Source organism: Temnothorax longispinosus, chromosome 5 (assembly GCF_030848805.1).
Source record: "Temnothorax longispinosus isolate EJ_2023e chromosome 5, Tlon_JGU_v1, whole genome shotgun sequence".
NCBI lineage: Eukaryota > Metazoa > Arthropoda > Insecta > Hymenoptera > Formicidae > Temnothorax > Temnothorax longispinosus.
Window position 1 is genome coordinate 22,650,023 of NC_092362.1, and position 17,786 is coordinate 22,667,808.

Below are 17,786 nucleotides of genomic sequence, written 5' to 3' on the forward strand. Positions count from 1 at the left end.
TTTTCGTTCGGTCTAGGTCCTAGAAATATACAAAGAGAAAGGGAGGGTAGGTGTTAATTTGTGAAGTCGCACAATGACCAGGTGTTTCTTTTATGGGAATAGAGAATATGTAAAAATTTGGGTACGTTCCTTAAAAACGCCCTTTAAGGCCCCTTGGGGCAAATAAAGTACCGATTCTAAATATAAATCTAAATGTAAATAATTTAATTTAATACAAATTTCAAATAAAAAAATTTTTTTTAATCAATACCGAAAAGACTGTAATTTGCCCAATTCCGATACTTTTGTTAGCTAGAAAACCGAAACCTTTATTCAGTATTGAATGGCATCTATTCGTATATCATTGAGCATTACCCGTACTATAGAACCGCGGATAAAAAAAGCTGGCAAGGTTCTGTACGAAATACATTGAGTCAAAAATTCATTAAAATAAAGAAAAAAAAGCTGGGGAAAGGTTTCTTCTGGAAGATACATTCAGACGATTTTTGAAAATGAGGTGCCAACTTTACAGTGGCACACGCAGTATGCATATGTAAATAATTTAATTTAATAAAAATTTCAAGAAAATTTTAACAAAACGGAACCGGAAAAAAACTAAGTTGCGCATATATTATAAATATTGCCTTGAAAAGGATAGGCTCGGAAATGGATAGATTCTACTAGAGCCTAAAAAATATTTTTGTAATTTATGTAAATAAAAGTGGTCAGCCACTTCCCTCCCCTCCTCATTACTCAGGACTACTAATTGTCAAAATACAAAATATATGTGAAAAATAGATCTATAATTTTAAATTAAAGTCCATTAATGCTTTGCACATAATTATTGATACAATTATTATCATAATTACGTATTAAAAGTAAATCATTAAATAAAAAGCTGATAATATGTAAATAATTTAATTTAATACAAATTTCAAATAAAAAAATTTTAATAAACCGGAACCGAAAAAACTGTAATTTGCGCAATATCGATACTTGTGTTAGCTAAAAAACCGAAACAGAAACCGAAACCTTTATTAAGTATTTTAATGTACCGAAACCGAAATCGAACCGATATTTTCATTCGGTCCGGGTTTCTGCTTGAAAGTGTTGAGAACAATTTTATAATCGCACAACGACGCGTGTAGATGAATCACGCGCTCGTCGCGTCTCAGAAACACCTGATTAAAATAAAGCAATAAAGAGCGAGCGATCGATGCTTGCTTCGTTGTCACCATTAAGTTATAACATATAAATCCGCGACTCAGTCATTCGATCGGACGAAAATCCCTGTCGTCGATCCGGAATTTTATGCGACACCCGAGAGCTCGCTACGTGACGCTATTTTTCTCCCCCCGCGTTATACGCGGATATGATTGGGTTTTTGCGTATAAGCTTTGCGTAAGTTATTTCGTGCAGAGAGTCACAAATGTTAAATGCAATATTCCAATTTGGTATCATTAATGCTAAAAAAAAAAAACACATATAATGGAGAGCATTGCAGAGAGTCACTGCAAGTACTGAAAATCAGAACGCAGCCAGAGTAAAAGTAAGTCATGAAAGAGCCCATGCACAAAGATTGTCGTAAACGGTTATGACAATCCTTGTGCTTTAGCCCAAAGGCTCTTGTACAATAAGCTGCGATAATTTCAACTTCATAAGATGTCGAGAAATTAACACAAGTGTGTAATCAGTGTGAAAAATGTCTGCTGGACCGTCGCGCGTCGGTCACCCGCAGTATCGGCCCGTCGAACGCTACAAGGAGCCGCACGAAATCCCAAATACGAAAACCGTCGCATGAATGGACAATCGAAAACTCCAAGCTGCGAATCAAATACAAAATCAAAGCCTCCACACTATACAATTATTCATAAAATTTTCTCAGCGTATACTTCCGATAAAGCACGCTACTTCGGGCGTGTATTTTTAAAATTCTACCGGCGCCGCCGCCAGACGAACTCACGATACTCTGCGAAGTCAAAGTCACACTGAACAATGCAACATCCAAGACACCACGTCGACACGAAGCACCGGAATGTAAACCCGATGATGTCCCTAAACGGCCCTTTAAAAATTCGAAATTTTCCGACGTGACGACCTCCGTCGATGGAAGGGAGACTCAGGCGCACAAGCGCACTCCCGCCGAACAAAACCGCGCCTTCCCGGCAATGCTCGAGACAAACATGACAGAAAAACGAACAAGCAACGTGAACATAAAAGACATGAATCACGAAACTATAGTACTATAGAACCGCGGATAAAAAAAGCTGGCAATGTTCTGTACGGAACACATTGAGTCAAAAATTCATTAAAATAAAGAAAAAAAAGCTGGGGAAAGGTTTCTTCTGATGGAAAAGATACATCCAGACGATTTTTGAAAATGAGGTGCCAACTTTACAGTGGCACACGCAGTATGCATATGTAAATAATTTAATTTAATAAAAATTTCAAGAAAATTTTAACAAAACGGAACCGGAAAAAAACTAAGTTGCGCATATATTATAATCTATTGCCTTGAAAAGGATAGGATCGGAAATGGATGGATTCTAGAGCTTAGAAAATATTTTTGTAATTTATGTAAATAAAAGTGGTCAGCCACTTTCCTCCCCTCCTCATTACTCAAAACTACTAATTGTCAAAATACAAAATATATGTGAAAAATAGATATATAATTTTAAATTAAAGTCCATTAATGCTTTGCACATAATTATTGATACAATTATTATCATAATTACGTATTAAAAGTAAATCATTAAATAAAAAGCTAACAATATGTAAATAATTTAATTTAATACAAATTTCAAATAAAAAAATTTTAATAAACCGGAACTGGAAAAACACTGATTTGCGTAATAAAACATTAAACTAAAAAATAACTCACCGGCCGATGCGCAACAGCGGAGTTGTAAGTTGTAACCCTGCGTTGATCTGTAACATAAAAATATTTTTACATTAAAGTAGGTGTCCAAGATAATATTATCTAATTAACGAATATCATGTAATGGACGAATCAAAAGTTGCACTTGAGAAAGTGGCGGATATTCCGTCACAGGACTGACAGGACTGACAGGACTGACAGGACAGCAAAGTAATAGACGAATAACAATTTAACTACTCACCCCACGGTTGCTCCGCCGTCGCCCGATGCCTCCCCAGGTCCTTCTCCGTTGCAGCGTTGGTCCGTTGGCCGGTTGGCCCACTCACTATTCACTCACGACGTTCACGAAAATCGACGATAAGATCGCGTCGCTTATGATCGCGCGATATTTTCGACTTTGCACGACACTCCCGGCATTAATCTCGCGACGCGGAAACGGAAAAATTACGGCGGAGAAGCTGTATGATCCGCTCGACGCCATGTCCGTCGGCCCGTGCCGCGATCTCCCGCAGGTAGACGAACATGGCGGAATTTCGTAAATCGTCACTTCACTCGCGACGTTCACGAAAATCGACCGATATCGTCGCTTATGATCGCGCGACACTAAAGGCACGGCATTCCCGGCATTAATCTCGCGACGCGGAAACGGAAAAATTACGACGAAGAAGCTGCGAACGAAGCTGTATGATCCGCTCGACACCCGTCGGCCCATGTCGGCCCGTGCCGCGATGTCCATTGTCCCGCAGATAGACGATAACATAGAGACGACGTTCACGAGCGAAAATCGACGACATCGTCTCTTATGATCGCGCGACACTGCGCGACACTGCGCGACACTAAAAAGGCACGGCACTCCCCGGTATTAGGGTTGGTTTATAATAGCCGTAACCGTTGATTTAAGCCGTAATCTTTAAGAAATTGACCAATCACAGTCGATTATTCTTCTTCACATTCGACTGTGATTGGTCAATTCTTAAAGATTACGGCTTAAATCAACGGTTACGCTATTATAAATCAACCTTAGGGCCAATTTCACCAACCACAGTTAGGCTTAAATCAACGAAGTCGGTGGATTTCTATTGGTCAATTCTGTTACTTTATAAATCAAATTGGCCCCTTAATCTCACGACACGGACGCGGCGTGTACTTCATTACACTTATTATAGGCTGCGTTCGCTTTGATTGCTTTCGGAACGTAACCGATGGTCCAATGAGAAAAATTCGTTATCGAAAAAGAAATTCTCTCATTGGGCCATCCGACATAGGCGACATACGACTGATTGTATTAGAACCGGCCTTAAATGAACATTCGATGTATCACATTTTTCTGTAATCTGAATAATAATCGGACCTGGCGATTCGTACTTATATTACTCTACGATGTGCGATCCGCGAGCAACGACATCAGAAATCAGAACGGGCCGCGGGCGCCTTGGTAACATGACCAGTGGGGATAGAGAGGGGTAGGCTTTATGCGATACGCATACCCGGCATACCGAACTAACCGACCGCAGCGAGGCTGCGACCGCGCACCGTGTGTATTCACCTTACCCCCACTCTATCCCCACTACTCATGTTTACCGCGACGCCCGTGACCTGTTCTGACGTCAGACGTGTCGTTACTCCCGCGCCCCGCGCCCCTCGCTCCAGTTCCCGTTCCCATATCGCGGAGTAAATACACGAGTCGCCGGGTCCGATTGTTTAGCTTGCGAAAAACTGTGATACATATATCGAAAGTTCATTTAATTCATGTACTTCGAGGAATTTATACGGATACCGAGGTATATCGCATTCGATTACATTTTTTCGGATAATCCGTAGTTAATCAAAGTCGCGTAATCGCGTAATCGCGTTCTCGAGACAGTTGCTCCGGGCGAGTGAAGTTGGCCGTGCGCGATTTACGAAATTCTCTCCGCCACCTTCGCTTCACTTGTCGTGTCTACCTGCGCGCGGGAATCGCGGGATGTCACGGTGCGGCGTCATGGCGTCATGGGCGTCAAGCGGATCGTATAGTTTCGTTCGTAGTTTCTTCGACCGCGACGTAATTAGTTACCGCGTCGCGAGATTAATACCGGGAGTGCCGTGTGCCTTTAGTGTCGCGCGTTCATAAGAGGAGACGATATCGACGATATCGTCGATTTTCGCTCGTGAACGTCGTCGCGTTGTGAGTGAGTGCGACAATGGACCAAGGACCAACGGAGTAACGGAGGACGGGAGGCATCGGGCGACGGCGGAGCGACCGTGGGGTGAGTAGTTGTTAATTTTCTTATATATTATATTTTGCCGTCCTGTCAGTTCTGTGGTGGACTCCGCCACTTTCGTGGTTTTTAACTACGGTGCAATTTCGGGTCGAGTCTGATCTCCGGCGTATGCGAGATATTACGTCGCGAACGTCGCGTCTCTCTTATTCGCACGGTCGCAGTATTATTTGCACAATTTTTCGCGGATGAATTATGCGAACTAGTTAACACGGAAATATCCAGCCGCTTATTGCGGCGCCGTCGGCCGCGATTGTTTTTTACATTTTAAAATCAGATATTTGTTAAAATAATGTTTTAAAAACGGGCAATAATTATTTACTTCGATAATTATTTACTGTTGATTATCTTGGACGTAGCTTTAATATAAAAATATTTCTTTTGTTACAGATCAACGCAGAATTACAACTCCGCTGTTGCGCATCGGCCGGTGAGTTATTTTTTGAGCAGAAGGGATAAATATATGTATATTAAGTTTATTTGTATGGTACAAATTAGTACAATATCAGTCCTTCAAATTTCTGTATTTAATTTTCTTTTTTTCTTTTTTTTTCTTGTGGTCTTTCTAGCTTAATGCTAAGGTAGCACCGCCACGATTTTCTCCGAAATGGCACGGGATACAAAATTGTTATTAGTGGTACAAATTAGTACAAAATGGGTACTAAATATTCTGATAGGTCCGGTTTGATTCTGCCGATTTGGTCCTGCTAGCTTAGAAGAGGTTGATTAAGGCGTAATATGCAAGCCTGGAAAATAAGATATACGAGTTATAAAAGTTAATTTTTATGATAAACTCTCTATCGTGGAATAATAAAGACGGAAAACATAAAAACGAAGAAGCATCCCTGTTTTTTTTTCTTATAGAGTGCTTCGGTTCTAAAGCAACGACTTGGAAGAGATAAAAATTGGTTCACCTTTTTATACCAGCGGAAGTACAACTGCATTCGCACTTTTTTATCCCTGCGCATTATCCCTGTCATAATGATACGAAACGCTCCGAGACACACTTCACAACTTGCCAGTTGATTCATTTTTATACCCTTGTCGTCCAAATGCGAGAACGTATTCAATTTGCGTCCCATATATAATATATATAATATATACTATATTATATATATATATATATATATATATATATAAAAAATTAATGTTAACATCTGTCGTCCGACTAAGTCGCAGGATTTTAAAATTTGTACGTCAAATAATCTCTAAATTGATAATTAATACTTCGAAATTTTAGTTTAAAATTAATTAAAATATATTGTATAATATTTTATCATATATATATATATATATATATATATATATATATATATATATATGATAAAATATTATACAATATATTTCAATTAATTTTAAACTAAAATTTCGAAGTATTAATTATCAATTTAGAGATTATTTGACGTACAAATTTTAAAATCCTGCGACTTAGTCGGACGACAGATGTTAACATTAATTTTTTATCTCCGCTGCAATGTTTGTGCCCCCCGTTTTAGAAAAGTAGTACGTTCAGCGGCCAAAATTTATGCTCAGAATTGAACGCACAAACGAAACGACGAAAGAGTCTCATTGTTTTTCTCCATTTGTGTAATCCATTGTGAGGGATGCACTCATTCAGCGATCAACTGCCGTGCATAAATCTCGAAAGTTCAAGCGTGCAGTTCAACAGCGCTTCGCCACCACCAGACAAAAGCGTTTTCCTCGCGTCTTATTTTTTTCAATCCCATCACCCGAATCGCGATAGAACTCCTTACTTGCTTTCATATATCTTAAGAATGCAGTTTCTGCGTCCCATTCTTTTTCTTTTTGACAAAAAAGTTTTAGTTCTTGATTACAAAGACGCGAGAATCATGAGCATATTGTTTCTTTTATTTCTAATTACATATATATTCTTATAACATACATATTAAGTAACTATTACATGCATTATTTTTATAAATTTCTGTATGTACATGTGAACTGACCTATTTTCACTAACTAAATTCACTCATTACTATATATTTATGCATCGTATGACATTTTTAGATGACATATCGAAAAAGCAATTGAGCAAAAGAAACACAAATTTATAAAATTCTGTTTTATTCAAAAGACTTACATTATGCAATTTCTAAAAATAAGTACAAATCAAGGTACAACAGTTATCAAAAGATTAATATAACAAATTTATAAAAATATAATTCTATCGCATTCTGCGACAAATGTAATATTACGTTCGTGTGTACATATACATAAATGAGTTTATCAAAAGTAGAAGAATTTTTTTAGATGTCAATAAAATATAAAACAAGTTAAAATTTTATTTAAAACATTATTTAAAAAATTATTTTTAGTATCGTCTAAGAACCTTTTTTCTTCTTTTTAATTTTCAAGTCAAAAAAATTCTATTTCATATTTACCTCTTAAAATTATATAAAACAGTGTCTTTTAACCATTCCATTTTTGATGGATTGTAAGTAGATAATCTATATATATGTATATACATACGCTCATTTGCTACGACACAACTCGGAAAATAAAATTTTCCAAAAAATAAGTTTGAATGTTTCGAATCACTAAAATTCGTTAACATTAATTACTTTTAAATGCGATTTTGGTGCAATAACTAACAAAAATATCTAGCTATATATTAGCTCTTCATTCAGTGTATTGAATTTTTACCCTTCTTTTGCAAACAGTTCAAAAATGACAATTTTTGAGTTATGACGTTGTTGTAGCAAATAAGCGATATATGTATATATACAAATATGCATATATATACATAATACGCTTAACCTTAGAACGGTACAAAAGGAGACTAACTTTCGATGCTCCCTACTCGGCAGTTTTCAATGCGCTGGCTGGATTATGGGTGCAGTTAGTTAGTAGGGAGTTCTCCAAAGTTTCCCCCCCCCCTGATCCGGACCCCTCTCCCCGCACGATATAGAAGTGGCGCGACTTTTAAAATCGCTATGGTTTATGCTAACAAAGTACCTAATGTACCGTTCTAGGGTTAATGAAATTATAATATATAATATGTACATATATATATATTACAATTTCATTAAGCAAAACACTGTACATGTATATATAATAATATACAAAATTACATTCCGCCTACCTTCGTTTATACATGTCGTACATCTTATTGTTAGTAACATTGATCTTACTTTAAAAATAATGTTCCTATTAAAAAGATGTCATTTTGATGAAGTTACGACTTGTAGTTTTGCTTTAACTTTGATCTTAAAATTTTTCCGCTCGGATTCTTCGGAATTTCGTCGACAAATGTGACTCCACCTAAGAAAAAGAAAAATGTACATACAATCCTCAAACTTTCCCAATAAAGTCTCTAACTACCCAGTTCTTTTCTATCTCTGAATTCTTAGATCTAATTCAATTAAATTACATAACAAATAGTTCTTTCTCCAGATATTCGCGACATTTCTTCGGATATCCGTATAATAACTGTTCTAAAGAATCGCAACAACCGATCGATACGCTAATTAAACTGATCGTGAGGTAATTAGAAATTCCGCGATGCTGTTACAGTTGAAGAGAATCGAGTTATACCTTCCAGTTGCTTGTAGTCGGAGACCTTCCCTTTCACAAAGTTCTTAATGTCGTCCTCCGTAGGTTTCTTACCCTTGCTCACCACCACGAACGCTTTCGGTACCTCACCATGCCTCGCGTGCGGAATACCAATCACTGCCGCTTCCACCACGTCTGGATGCATCCGCAGCAGCGCTTCCAGTTCCGCCGGCGGTACCTTCGACCAGGCGAGAATAATGTTTTAAATTAAGAGAGACGAACACTTTAAACGCCGCCGAGATATAAGGTACCGTCAAACCGCGGAACTTTGAAACTTTGCAGCGGTATTTTAAATATATATATTACAACTGTTATTTATCATCTCCATTTCCCCAAGCTACGTGAATAATTATAAAGTCCAATAATATGACAAAATTAAAACTAACTAATTTCTTATCAGACTAAAGAAAGAAATAAAGAATGTTTTAACATGTTTAAGGATTTCACAATCAATTTTGTCGGAAATAGTTTTGTTACTCATTGCATGATACGATCATATTAAATAATTTAAATAATTCTTATAGTGTAAAATAATTATATTAAAATTGTAAAATAATTTATAATTAATCATTACATCAAGTTTATATAACACATTGGGAAAAGAATTTTTTATTTATTAATATAAGCGAAGCCATTTAAAGATTATTTATGCAATTAGAATTTACCTATATAACATATCAATTAATATTGCAAGAAATTATTTCTTATGTAAATAATCACGACATAAATTATCGATATCCATTAAAATAAAAATGGAAAAGTTCTTTTCTTGTCAGAACAGGTTGTTACCTGGAATCCTTTGACTTTGATAAGTTCTTTTAATCTGTCTGTAATATAGAAATCGAAATCTTCATCGAAGTATGCAATATCGCCCGTTTTTAACCATCCATCCTCGGTTAGCGTATTCTTTGTAGCGGCTTCGTCATCTAGATACCCTTTCATAATGTGAGGTCCCTTGAGCCATAACTCGCCAGTTTGTCCAGTAGTGCTGACATCCTCCTGTGTCGTTATATCCACCAGACGTGCTTGACAATTTGCTATATTTCTTCCAATGCTGGAATATTTATGTCCATGCTCAACAAACGCCACTGGTGAACTTTCCGTCAATCCGTAACCTTTAAAAAACATCGTAAGACTTTAAATAATCAAAATAGATATTTAATCACATTCTGTCGATTTTCTTTTTTTTTCTTTTATATTTAAAATTTAGATATTTTAAATTATTTTATACTTATATTCATACTAGCAAAATAAAAAACTTCATAATAATGTCTTTGAATAAGTATATAGAGTTTTCAAAATAATTACGAATGTGTGATATACTTGTGAGATTCAACGGGACAAGAAAAAATTACAATCTGATATGAAAAAGTAAATTTTCCAATGCATTACTGACACTTAATTTGAAATGTTAAGCCATCTCCATCTTTGAGGCAAAAACAATCTCGCTAAATAAAGGTTGTTACATATTTGTATCTGAATAAAATCAGTCTGGGAAAAAATTAAATAAATGGTTCCTCCGTTAATACTGGCATTTTTTCTAAACTAACACAATGAATTTGTCGAATTTCACAAACTCGAATGTGCATCAAAACTACTATTCAAACAACAGCAAAATTTAATACGATGCCGCTCTCGATACGACGAACTTTATTCCAGAATCGGCTACGCCGATTCATCGGATCTCGTTAAAAATTGAATGTGTACACCGCTTGCGTTCGTTCAGGCTCGCAAAGCCCACAAATGCAAAATTCGTCCTCTCTTCTTCTCCCTTCTCGACATTTCTACCTCCATCGGAAAAAAAAATATATTCGAGCCTTCAAAGCTCGCGCATATCGAAACGCGACCCCGGAAATTCGATCTATATACGAAACTCGATAACCATCGAAAATTTCAACCGCTTGATTTTGCGAACACCCACCTTGGTGGAACTTGAAGACATTCGGGTCAATGCTGTATTTTTCGTAGAATCTATCGACGTCCGTTTTGGCGAGCGGCGCGGCGCCGCTCATCATCATATGCATATGCTCGAAGTGATGCTTTTTCACAAGAGGAGAAGCCGTTAGAAATAGCACTACGGGTGGTACGACGTAGAGTGCAGTCGCCTGCAAAGGGTCATATGGTCATGGATTCAGTACTTTGAGCCTTTCATAATCTTTTCACATATACAAAAGAAATCATAATTTTTTATGGTTGATTTTTTATGATTTATATAAAAATATAAAATGAGACAAAATATAATTGTTTACTTTAATCCTAGCTAGCCACACTTCTTTTCGAATCTTTTTAATTCGCTACACTCCGGTTCGTGAGACCGCTCGACTTTGTCGCATTGTCATTTTCATTCTAATTAATATTTTTAAGCTTGTAATGTAGGAATTGGAAATACAGAGTCTGAATAAGATGTTTGATGATAATATTAGGTCGAGAAAATTATTTTGAGTTTAAACTAAATTTATTGTACAAAAATTAGAAAATTATGTTGTTACGTAAAAACTAGAAAACCGAAAAACGTTCAGCGGTTCACTGGACCGGAATGTGGCGAACTAGGGTTAAATTAATTTGAATACGATTTGAATTCGATCGCGAGCACTCATTGTCAATCTAATATTTTAGCATTCTATTCTAATAAACAAAATTTTTTTATAAAAAAAATCTAAAAGAAGAAATTTATTTGGGTACGTCGAGCGATAAATTACCTTTTGTTTTTCCAATACGTTAAGGAACGTCTCAGGTACAAATTTTGGAATGGTGACTATCTTCCCGCCGAAAGTAAGACGTGGAAATGTTAAAGCATTCATCCCATAAATATGGAAAATTGGTAAAAACGTAGGGAATACTTCCTGATATGTACCTGGAAAAGAAATAAGAAATTTTAATATGTATAATAAATGTATCAAAGTTATAAAATAATTGGAGAAGATGGAAAGCAATTTTAAATAAATAAATAAATAAATTTTTAAATAAGACTAATTGACATAATATCAATTTCAAACTCGCAAAATTTGGAAAGCGCAAACAAAAAAGCTAAAATAATAAGATAAAAATTATAGATAAATGCTTGGTACTTGTAGTAGGTTGGAATACATTGATAGAAGATTGAGTCATCATTATATTAGACACCAGATTGCGATGCGTTAGCATAACACCCTTTGGTAATCCAGTAGTACCGCTTGAAAATGGCAAAACCGCTATGTCATCGCAAGTTGTGTCTGGATTTACAGATGACAGTGACTTGCCTCGTGTTATAAGATCCTGAAAAATTTTGCACGCTTATATTTATTTTTACTTAATCGTTTTCTTTTATAACGTATAAATATTGCCGATTTATTCGCATGAATATCTTTATCTTATTGTTAATACCAACATCAAAAGGTATCAAACCCTCGGGAATAGAACCAGTCTTATCGTCAATCACAATAACAGGAGTTTCACGTGGAAGACATGCCCTTGTTGCAACGAGCACTGTGGATGCAATTGCGGACGAAGTGATGACTGCTTTCGCATTGGCTTTCAACAACTGCCTCGGCATCTCCTCTGAAAATTTTCACGTCTACCTATGTTGTAACAATTCGCTTAATTCGCCCACTTCCCCATCCTACTTTTATTTTATCAATTAAATGTTTTATATTTTATGTGAATCGCAAGCAACATAAAAATATTTAAAATAACATAAAGCGACTTACCAGCCGTGTACAGCGGATTTACGGTAGTGACAACGAGTCCCGCTGACGAGCTTCCAAGGAAACCTAGAACTGTGTCCGGCAGATTGGGCGCTACTAGGGCTACTACGTCGCCCTTATTGAGACCCATGTGTCGCAAACTTCTACCGATATAATATGTTGCATCCTTGGCTTGCGCGAACGTGTATTTCTTACCGTTCACGCCACACTCCTGCGCAAAGTCAATGTTATAAAATTGATATTGCGTCTAAATACTCCACACAGTGCATTTATCGTTTGCGAACAGGCTTAATAGCTAATTACATTTACGCTTACATTTGGTTATATTTTCCGTCTTTGCAAACATTCTTGATTTTTCCACGCAATTCCCCCCATATTAAAATTTGCTAAATAATTTATATCGGTCTGTTTAAAGAAGACGACGCAATTAGTTTGAACCGCTCTACGTATAAAGATTATCTACTGAATACAAGATATAGATCTATTAATCTATACAGTAATTGATCTATATAGACCAAAAAAATTACCAAAGCAACATGGTTAGGATAATTCTCGATATTATTCCAAACAAATTCGTGGATCAAGGTTTCCGGGTAGGAAGCTTCACCAGCCGGAGACATAATAATCTTCTCGTTGTTTGGTCCCGTCACAATTCTGGCTTGTCCTGACAAGGCCGATGCACGTCTTAATGTGGAGTTTATCGTCCTCATTCCTGCATCCAGTACTCGACTCAGCCTCTGAATACGGTGAAACGCGTGTGTCGCCATACCCAATACAATCGCACTAATTTATCGATAATTAACTGCACGGCTCGTAATCTGCAAGCGTAATAGATAATTAGTACAACTGCAAATGGAACTGTTAAAATGAAGGATAAATTACGGTAATTTCATATATCAAAAGAATTACAAAAATGTTACCCAATACCAAAAAAAAATAATTCTTTAAGTTTCGATATGTACATATATGTTCACGTTTTTTTTTTTTTTTTATACATTTTGAATTAGGCATTTTACACGTTGAAATGCAAAAAGTACAATTTACTAAAAGTACATGATCTTTTGTAAAAAAAATTGTCTACAAACACATGTAAAATTTAAATATAAATATAAGATACTTGTCAAAGATATCAACATAAAATATTACATTTATTATGATGTAAAGATTTTATGCGAAATAATAAGACTCGTTTTGCTGATTTGTTGTCAAATAAGAATAAGTTTTGCATTTTTTTCAATTGAATTCCGGATGATGGATTAACGCGAAAAAATATCACACGCACGTGTATTTACTTTTACGCGATTAATAAATAATTTATGCGTCATCTATCCTCACATTTTATCCTCCAATTTTTATTATCTATTTTTATTATCTCAGCGATTATCGCGACACTCTTTTATGCGTTGATAATTATAATCGAATTTAATAGGTACATATACAGGTCATCAAGACAAAAAATCTCCGTTTTCATATCGAACAAGTGTATTTATTTATCGAAATAAATGTAATATATTGTAACAAGCAATTAACGGCTTCCTATATAGTCAACGAAAAATCATGAAGAACTGAACGAGTTCTTCTACACTCGCCACGCAATAAAAGAGAAAGGAAAAAAAATAAAAATAAACTACGTTGCATCAACTCAGGAATTTGACCATATATAGAGACAAACTGTGGACCATAAATATTAACCAGAAATATTTTCTAGAAAATCTTTTCTTCTTTTATAAAGAAAATAAAATAGAATACTTTGCTCTGTTCATTTTCTTTTTAAGTAGAGAAAGCTTCACAGAAATGCCTTATTACCTTATCAAAAAATTCCAACAAATCGTAAAACGTTAAAATAAAATTTTATCTCTAAAGCCTGATCTACAATGTATTCTTTGCTTCCTGTTTTCTGCTCTTAATCTCTTTGCGACTATGTCGGCGTATTTCGCAATTCCGTCGCGTAACGCAATTTTTTTTTGTTCTCTGTCGCTCAAGTTAAAATTGACAAATTTCAGAAGAGACAAATTAAGAAACATCGTGCAAACTGTTAAAATAGGTACCTCGCAGTAGATAAGAATTTGTGTTTTTATATACTCTGTACTTACTTACGATACGTTAGTATTATAAGACGTAATATGATATGAAATATGATGAAGTGATGATAAAATTATTGACTACTACTCGTTGTTATTTTATATGTTATAGGATATATCAGAACGCAGGCATAGTTACATTTTGTGATAATAAGTGAACTATGTAAATTTATCGTTATTTTCTGCGTCTTAACCTTATCGTTCTTAATTGCTGAAATTGTTTTATACTCATATCAAGGTGTCAGAGGCACGTCTATTAAATGGACATGAGTGGACAAATGACGAATATAAACATGCTGTCTCATTCTGAGAATTGAAAAGTGATCAAAGTCAACAATGCACAATCGAAAGCTTAATCGATTAGATAATGCATAAGCTGTTCAAAGTTCAAAAGTTGCTTTTAACGTTAACTTTTAACCGCTAGATTATTGCTCTATAGATATGTTATCAATATATTGAAATTCATTTCTTAAAAATTCAAATGCTAAAGAATTTTTTATTTGCCTGAGACGGTTTATCTAGAATAATTAGTCATATAAATATATGTAATTATCTACATATTATTTATCAAATATATAATATTGACTATAACGAATAGATTGTCTCATATCAGTTATTTATCTTTTTTAGTATGAAATTTGCATATAATGTGAAATATATTTTAATCTAAAGATATCTGGTTATAAAAAGTTATATTTTACTCATTTAGTTTCTTTATAAGAGTTATATTTCAATTACTTTATATATATATATATATATATATATATATATATATATATATAAAGTATATATATATATTATATAAAGATATCTCATCGGTCAGTCAGTCAGGACATTTGTTTATATGTACAGATATAAATATGATTATCTATTGTATATAAATTTTGAGAGATATCAAGAAACTTCATATACTAGTTGCAGTTAATTTTGTTCCGTACACCGAAAAAAAAAATTTATTGATCTCAAGAAATATTTAGTTCGATACGTTCAACTAAACACTTTAGTTAGTTAACTAAACATTAGTTGAATAAATTAATTCTTGATTAAAGAAACTAAATAAATAGTTGAAACAACTAATATTTGGTTAACTAACTAAAATGTTTAGTTGAACGTATCGGACTAAATATTTCTTGGGATTAACAATTTTTTTTCTCAGTGTAGCCAATGCTAATAGTTGTCAGCAAATAAACAATGTTATTATGATTGTATAGTAAAAAATGGTATAAGAACAGTAGATTAAGTAAAAATCCGATCTCTCTTATATGCACATGCATCTTGTATGCATATGCGCAAACATATATACATGCAAACATGTATACATATCCGTGTAATAATTTATCATGAAAGTTTCATGAGTGAAGAAAAATAATGTCGAGATTCATTTATTACTTATCGTTGAGACTTACGGCGCTTACTGCTCGATAAAAATAATATCGCGCGTCGACGGAATACTTAACATCGTGTGTTGTTAATTATCACGCATTACGTTACATTATATGACGCATGTTTCGTTATGCGTGCGCAAATAGCTGCCACGGATATTTGCTAACACAATTTTTGTAAAAATAAGAATTTGAAACGGAAATTACGAAATAAGAACCACGCATGGCAGTTTGAGAACGTTACATTAAGTTCTCTCTCTTTCTCTCTCTCTTTCTCTCTCAAGATCATAAAAATAAAAATATTATTTATGTAAATATTTATATAAATACCGTTCTCAAACAAGACGTTTAGATAGTGCTTCTTTATTGATTACGTTACTGTTTGAATTTTACTTATTTTTACATATTTCAAAATTCAATATTTATAAAACATATTCCACTAGTTATCCTTACTTGTCAAAATTGTAAATTTATCTGTAGTATAAATACATAAATCGTAACTTCGCTATACATAAATGTACTGCATATACATATATACACATATGCTTGGTATAAAATAGTAGTATGTGCAGTTTAATAGTCTAAATATACCATATTCAAGGTAGATTTTTTCATGTAGCCTGAGTATTTATATAATTAATTTTCTCGAAAATAAATTATACAAGTTTTATTTTGTCTTTATATACAAGTTTATTTTGTCTTTATGCATACTTTTGTCATAAAAAAATTTGTATAAATGTTTGCCAGATATTTTATACCATTATATTCAAATTTTCAAAAATTTGTAATATTTAGTATTTTTGTAGATTTAAATTAATCTTACTCCTTTCTCTTCGTGCGTGACGGATCGCAGATCGTTGTAGGTCTATTTTTAGAGATGTTAGAACGCTATCTCTCACACTGACGACCAAGTCTTCTTATCTGGCAATGCAAGAAATATAACGTCATTGAAGTGCTTTAAAAGCTGAAAATTTGCGCGTGCACAATATTTCGCACAATAACTCACACAAACCGAGCAGTTACCAGTTAGATCGCCGTCGATCGATCGTTTGACCACCGATGTTTATGTGGCCGGTTGCACTGGCGAACTGACGACTCGACGAGAGTGTCGAGTTCTTTACAAACCAGCTGAACTTCAGTCGAGGAAATATCTGACTCCCCACCACCGACTTGTTATACCAGAAAGATGAACGGAGAAGCAAATGAAAAGAAAAGGAATCGTACAGAAAATGCCGGTCAAGATCGTCCGTTATGCTGTTGCGAACGTCAGTAACCTACTTTCCATGCACCGAAGTCTTACACCCGATCCTGCTTCGGTTTAATGCACTGTACTGTTTCCACAGGTTTTCAAACTTGTGGATCGAAGTGGGAGCGCAGTCAGTCATATTTCCATCGACTTAAATTTAATTCTACGCTGCACTAGATGCGAATTAACGACTTCGGTGGAAACTAGACCAGTAATACGTGAAATCGAAATTAAAAATGTATCAACAATTATCAATTGTGTGCTGCAATTATCTAATATCTTTACGAATTTTATGGTGTAATGATCTTTTATTAGCTCTACTAATCGATACAATATGAAGATATAACAAAAGAATTTCTGAATACGTGAAAAAATATATAATGAAAAAGCCAGATAATAAATAGCTATGAAAAGAAATTTCACACCCACCTGTGATACAAAAAATTTGTTAATGTAAAATTGTATGTATAATTTATTAATGTGTTCAAAATATTATTTTATTTTGAATTCTATTTAATCTTTTTTTTCCCAGAAATTCCACTATTTGTATAAAAACTGTAGTAGAAAATTGCATGTTAACATTTATTTAATTTTATAGAAAAAAATACGATAAAAGAAAGATTATTTCTTAAAGTCAGTTTTTTACTTTGAGATAAAATTAATCCTACAAAAATTAAGATAAATAACAGAATTCATAAGGCCGATTTCA

General features: G+C 34.5%; 1 protein-coding gene across 3 annotated transcripts; it reads right to left on the bottom strand.

Annotated features, from left to right (window-relative positions):
- Positions 1 to 6,963: 6,963 nt before the first annotated feature.
- On the bottom strand, positions 6,964 to 17,001 carry LOC139813662 (uncharacterized). 3 transcript variants are annotated; one of them, XM_071779279.1, is made up of 11 exons: positions 16,855 to 17,001; positions 16,655 to 16,752; positions 12,896 to 13,186; positions 12,372 to 12,579; positions 12,053 to 12,222; positions 11,754 to 11,940; positions 11,385 to 11,539; positions 10,607 to 10,790; positions 9,475 to 9,800; positions 8,668 to 8,863; positions 6,964 to 8,394 (listed from the first exon to the last, which is right to left on the bottom strand). In XM_071779279.1, exons 3-11 carry the CDS (start codon positions 13,133 to 13,135, stop codon positions 8,309 to 8,311), a joined length of 1,752 nt encoding a protein of 583 aa, XP_071635380.1. In that variant the 5' UTR covers positions 13,136 to 13,186; positions 16,655 to 16,752; positions 16,855 to 17,001; the 3' UTR covers positions 6,964 to 8,308. The 3 variants fall into 3 exon arrangements, with proteins under 3 accessions (XP_071635380.1, XP_071635379.1, XP_071635381.1); XM_071779278.1 differs by having other exon boundaries at positions 16,838 to 16,994; XM_071779280.1 differs by lacking the exons at positions 16,655 to 16,752; positions 16,855 to 17,001 and adding an exon at positions 12,684 to 12,773 and having other exon boundaries at positions 12,896 to 13,021.
- Between the last annotated feature and the right edge of the window lie 785 nt (positions 17,002 to 17,786).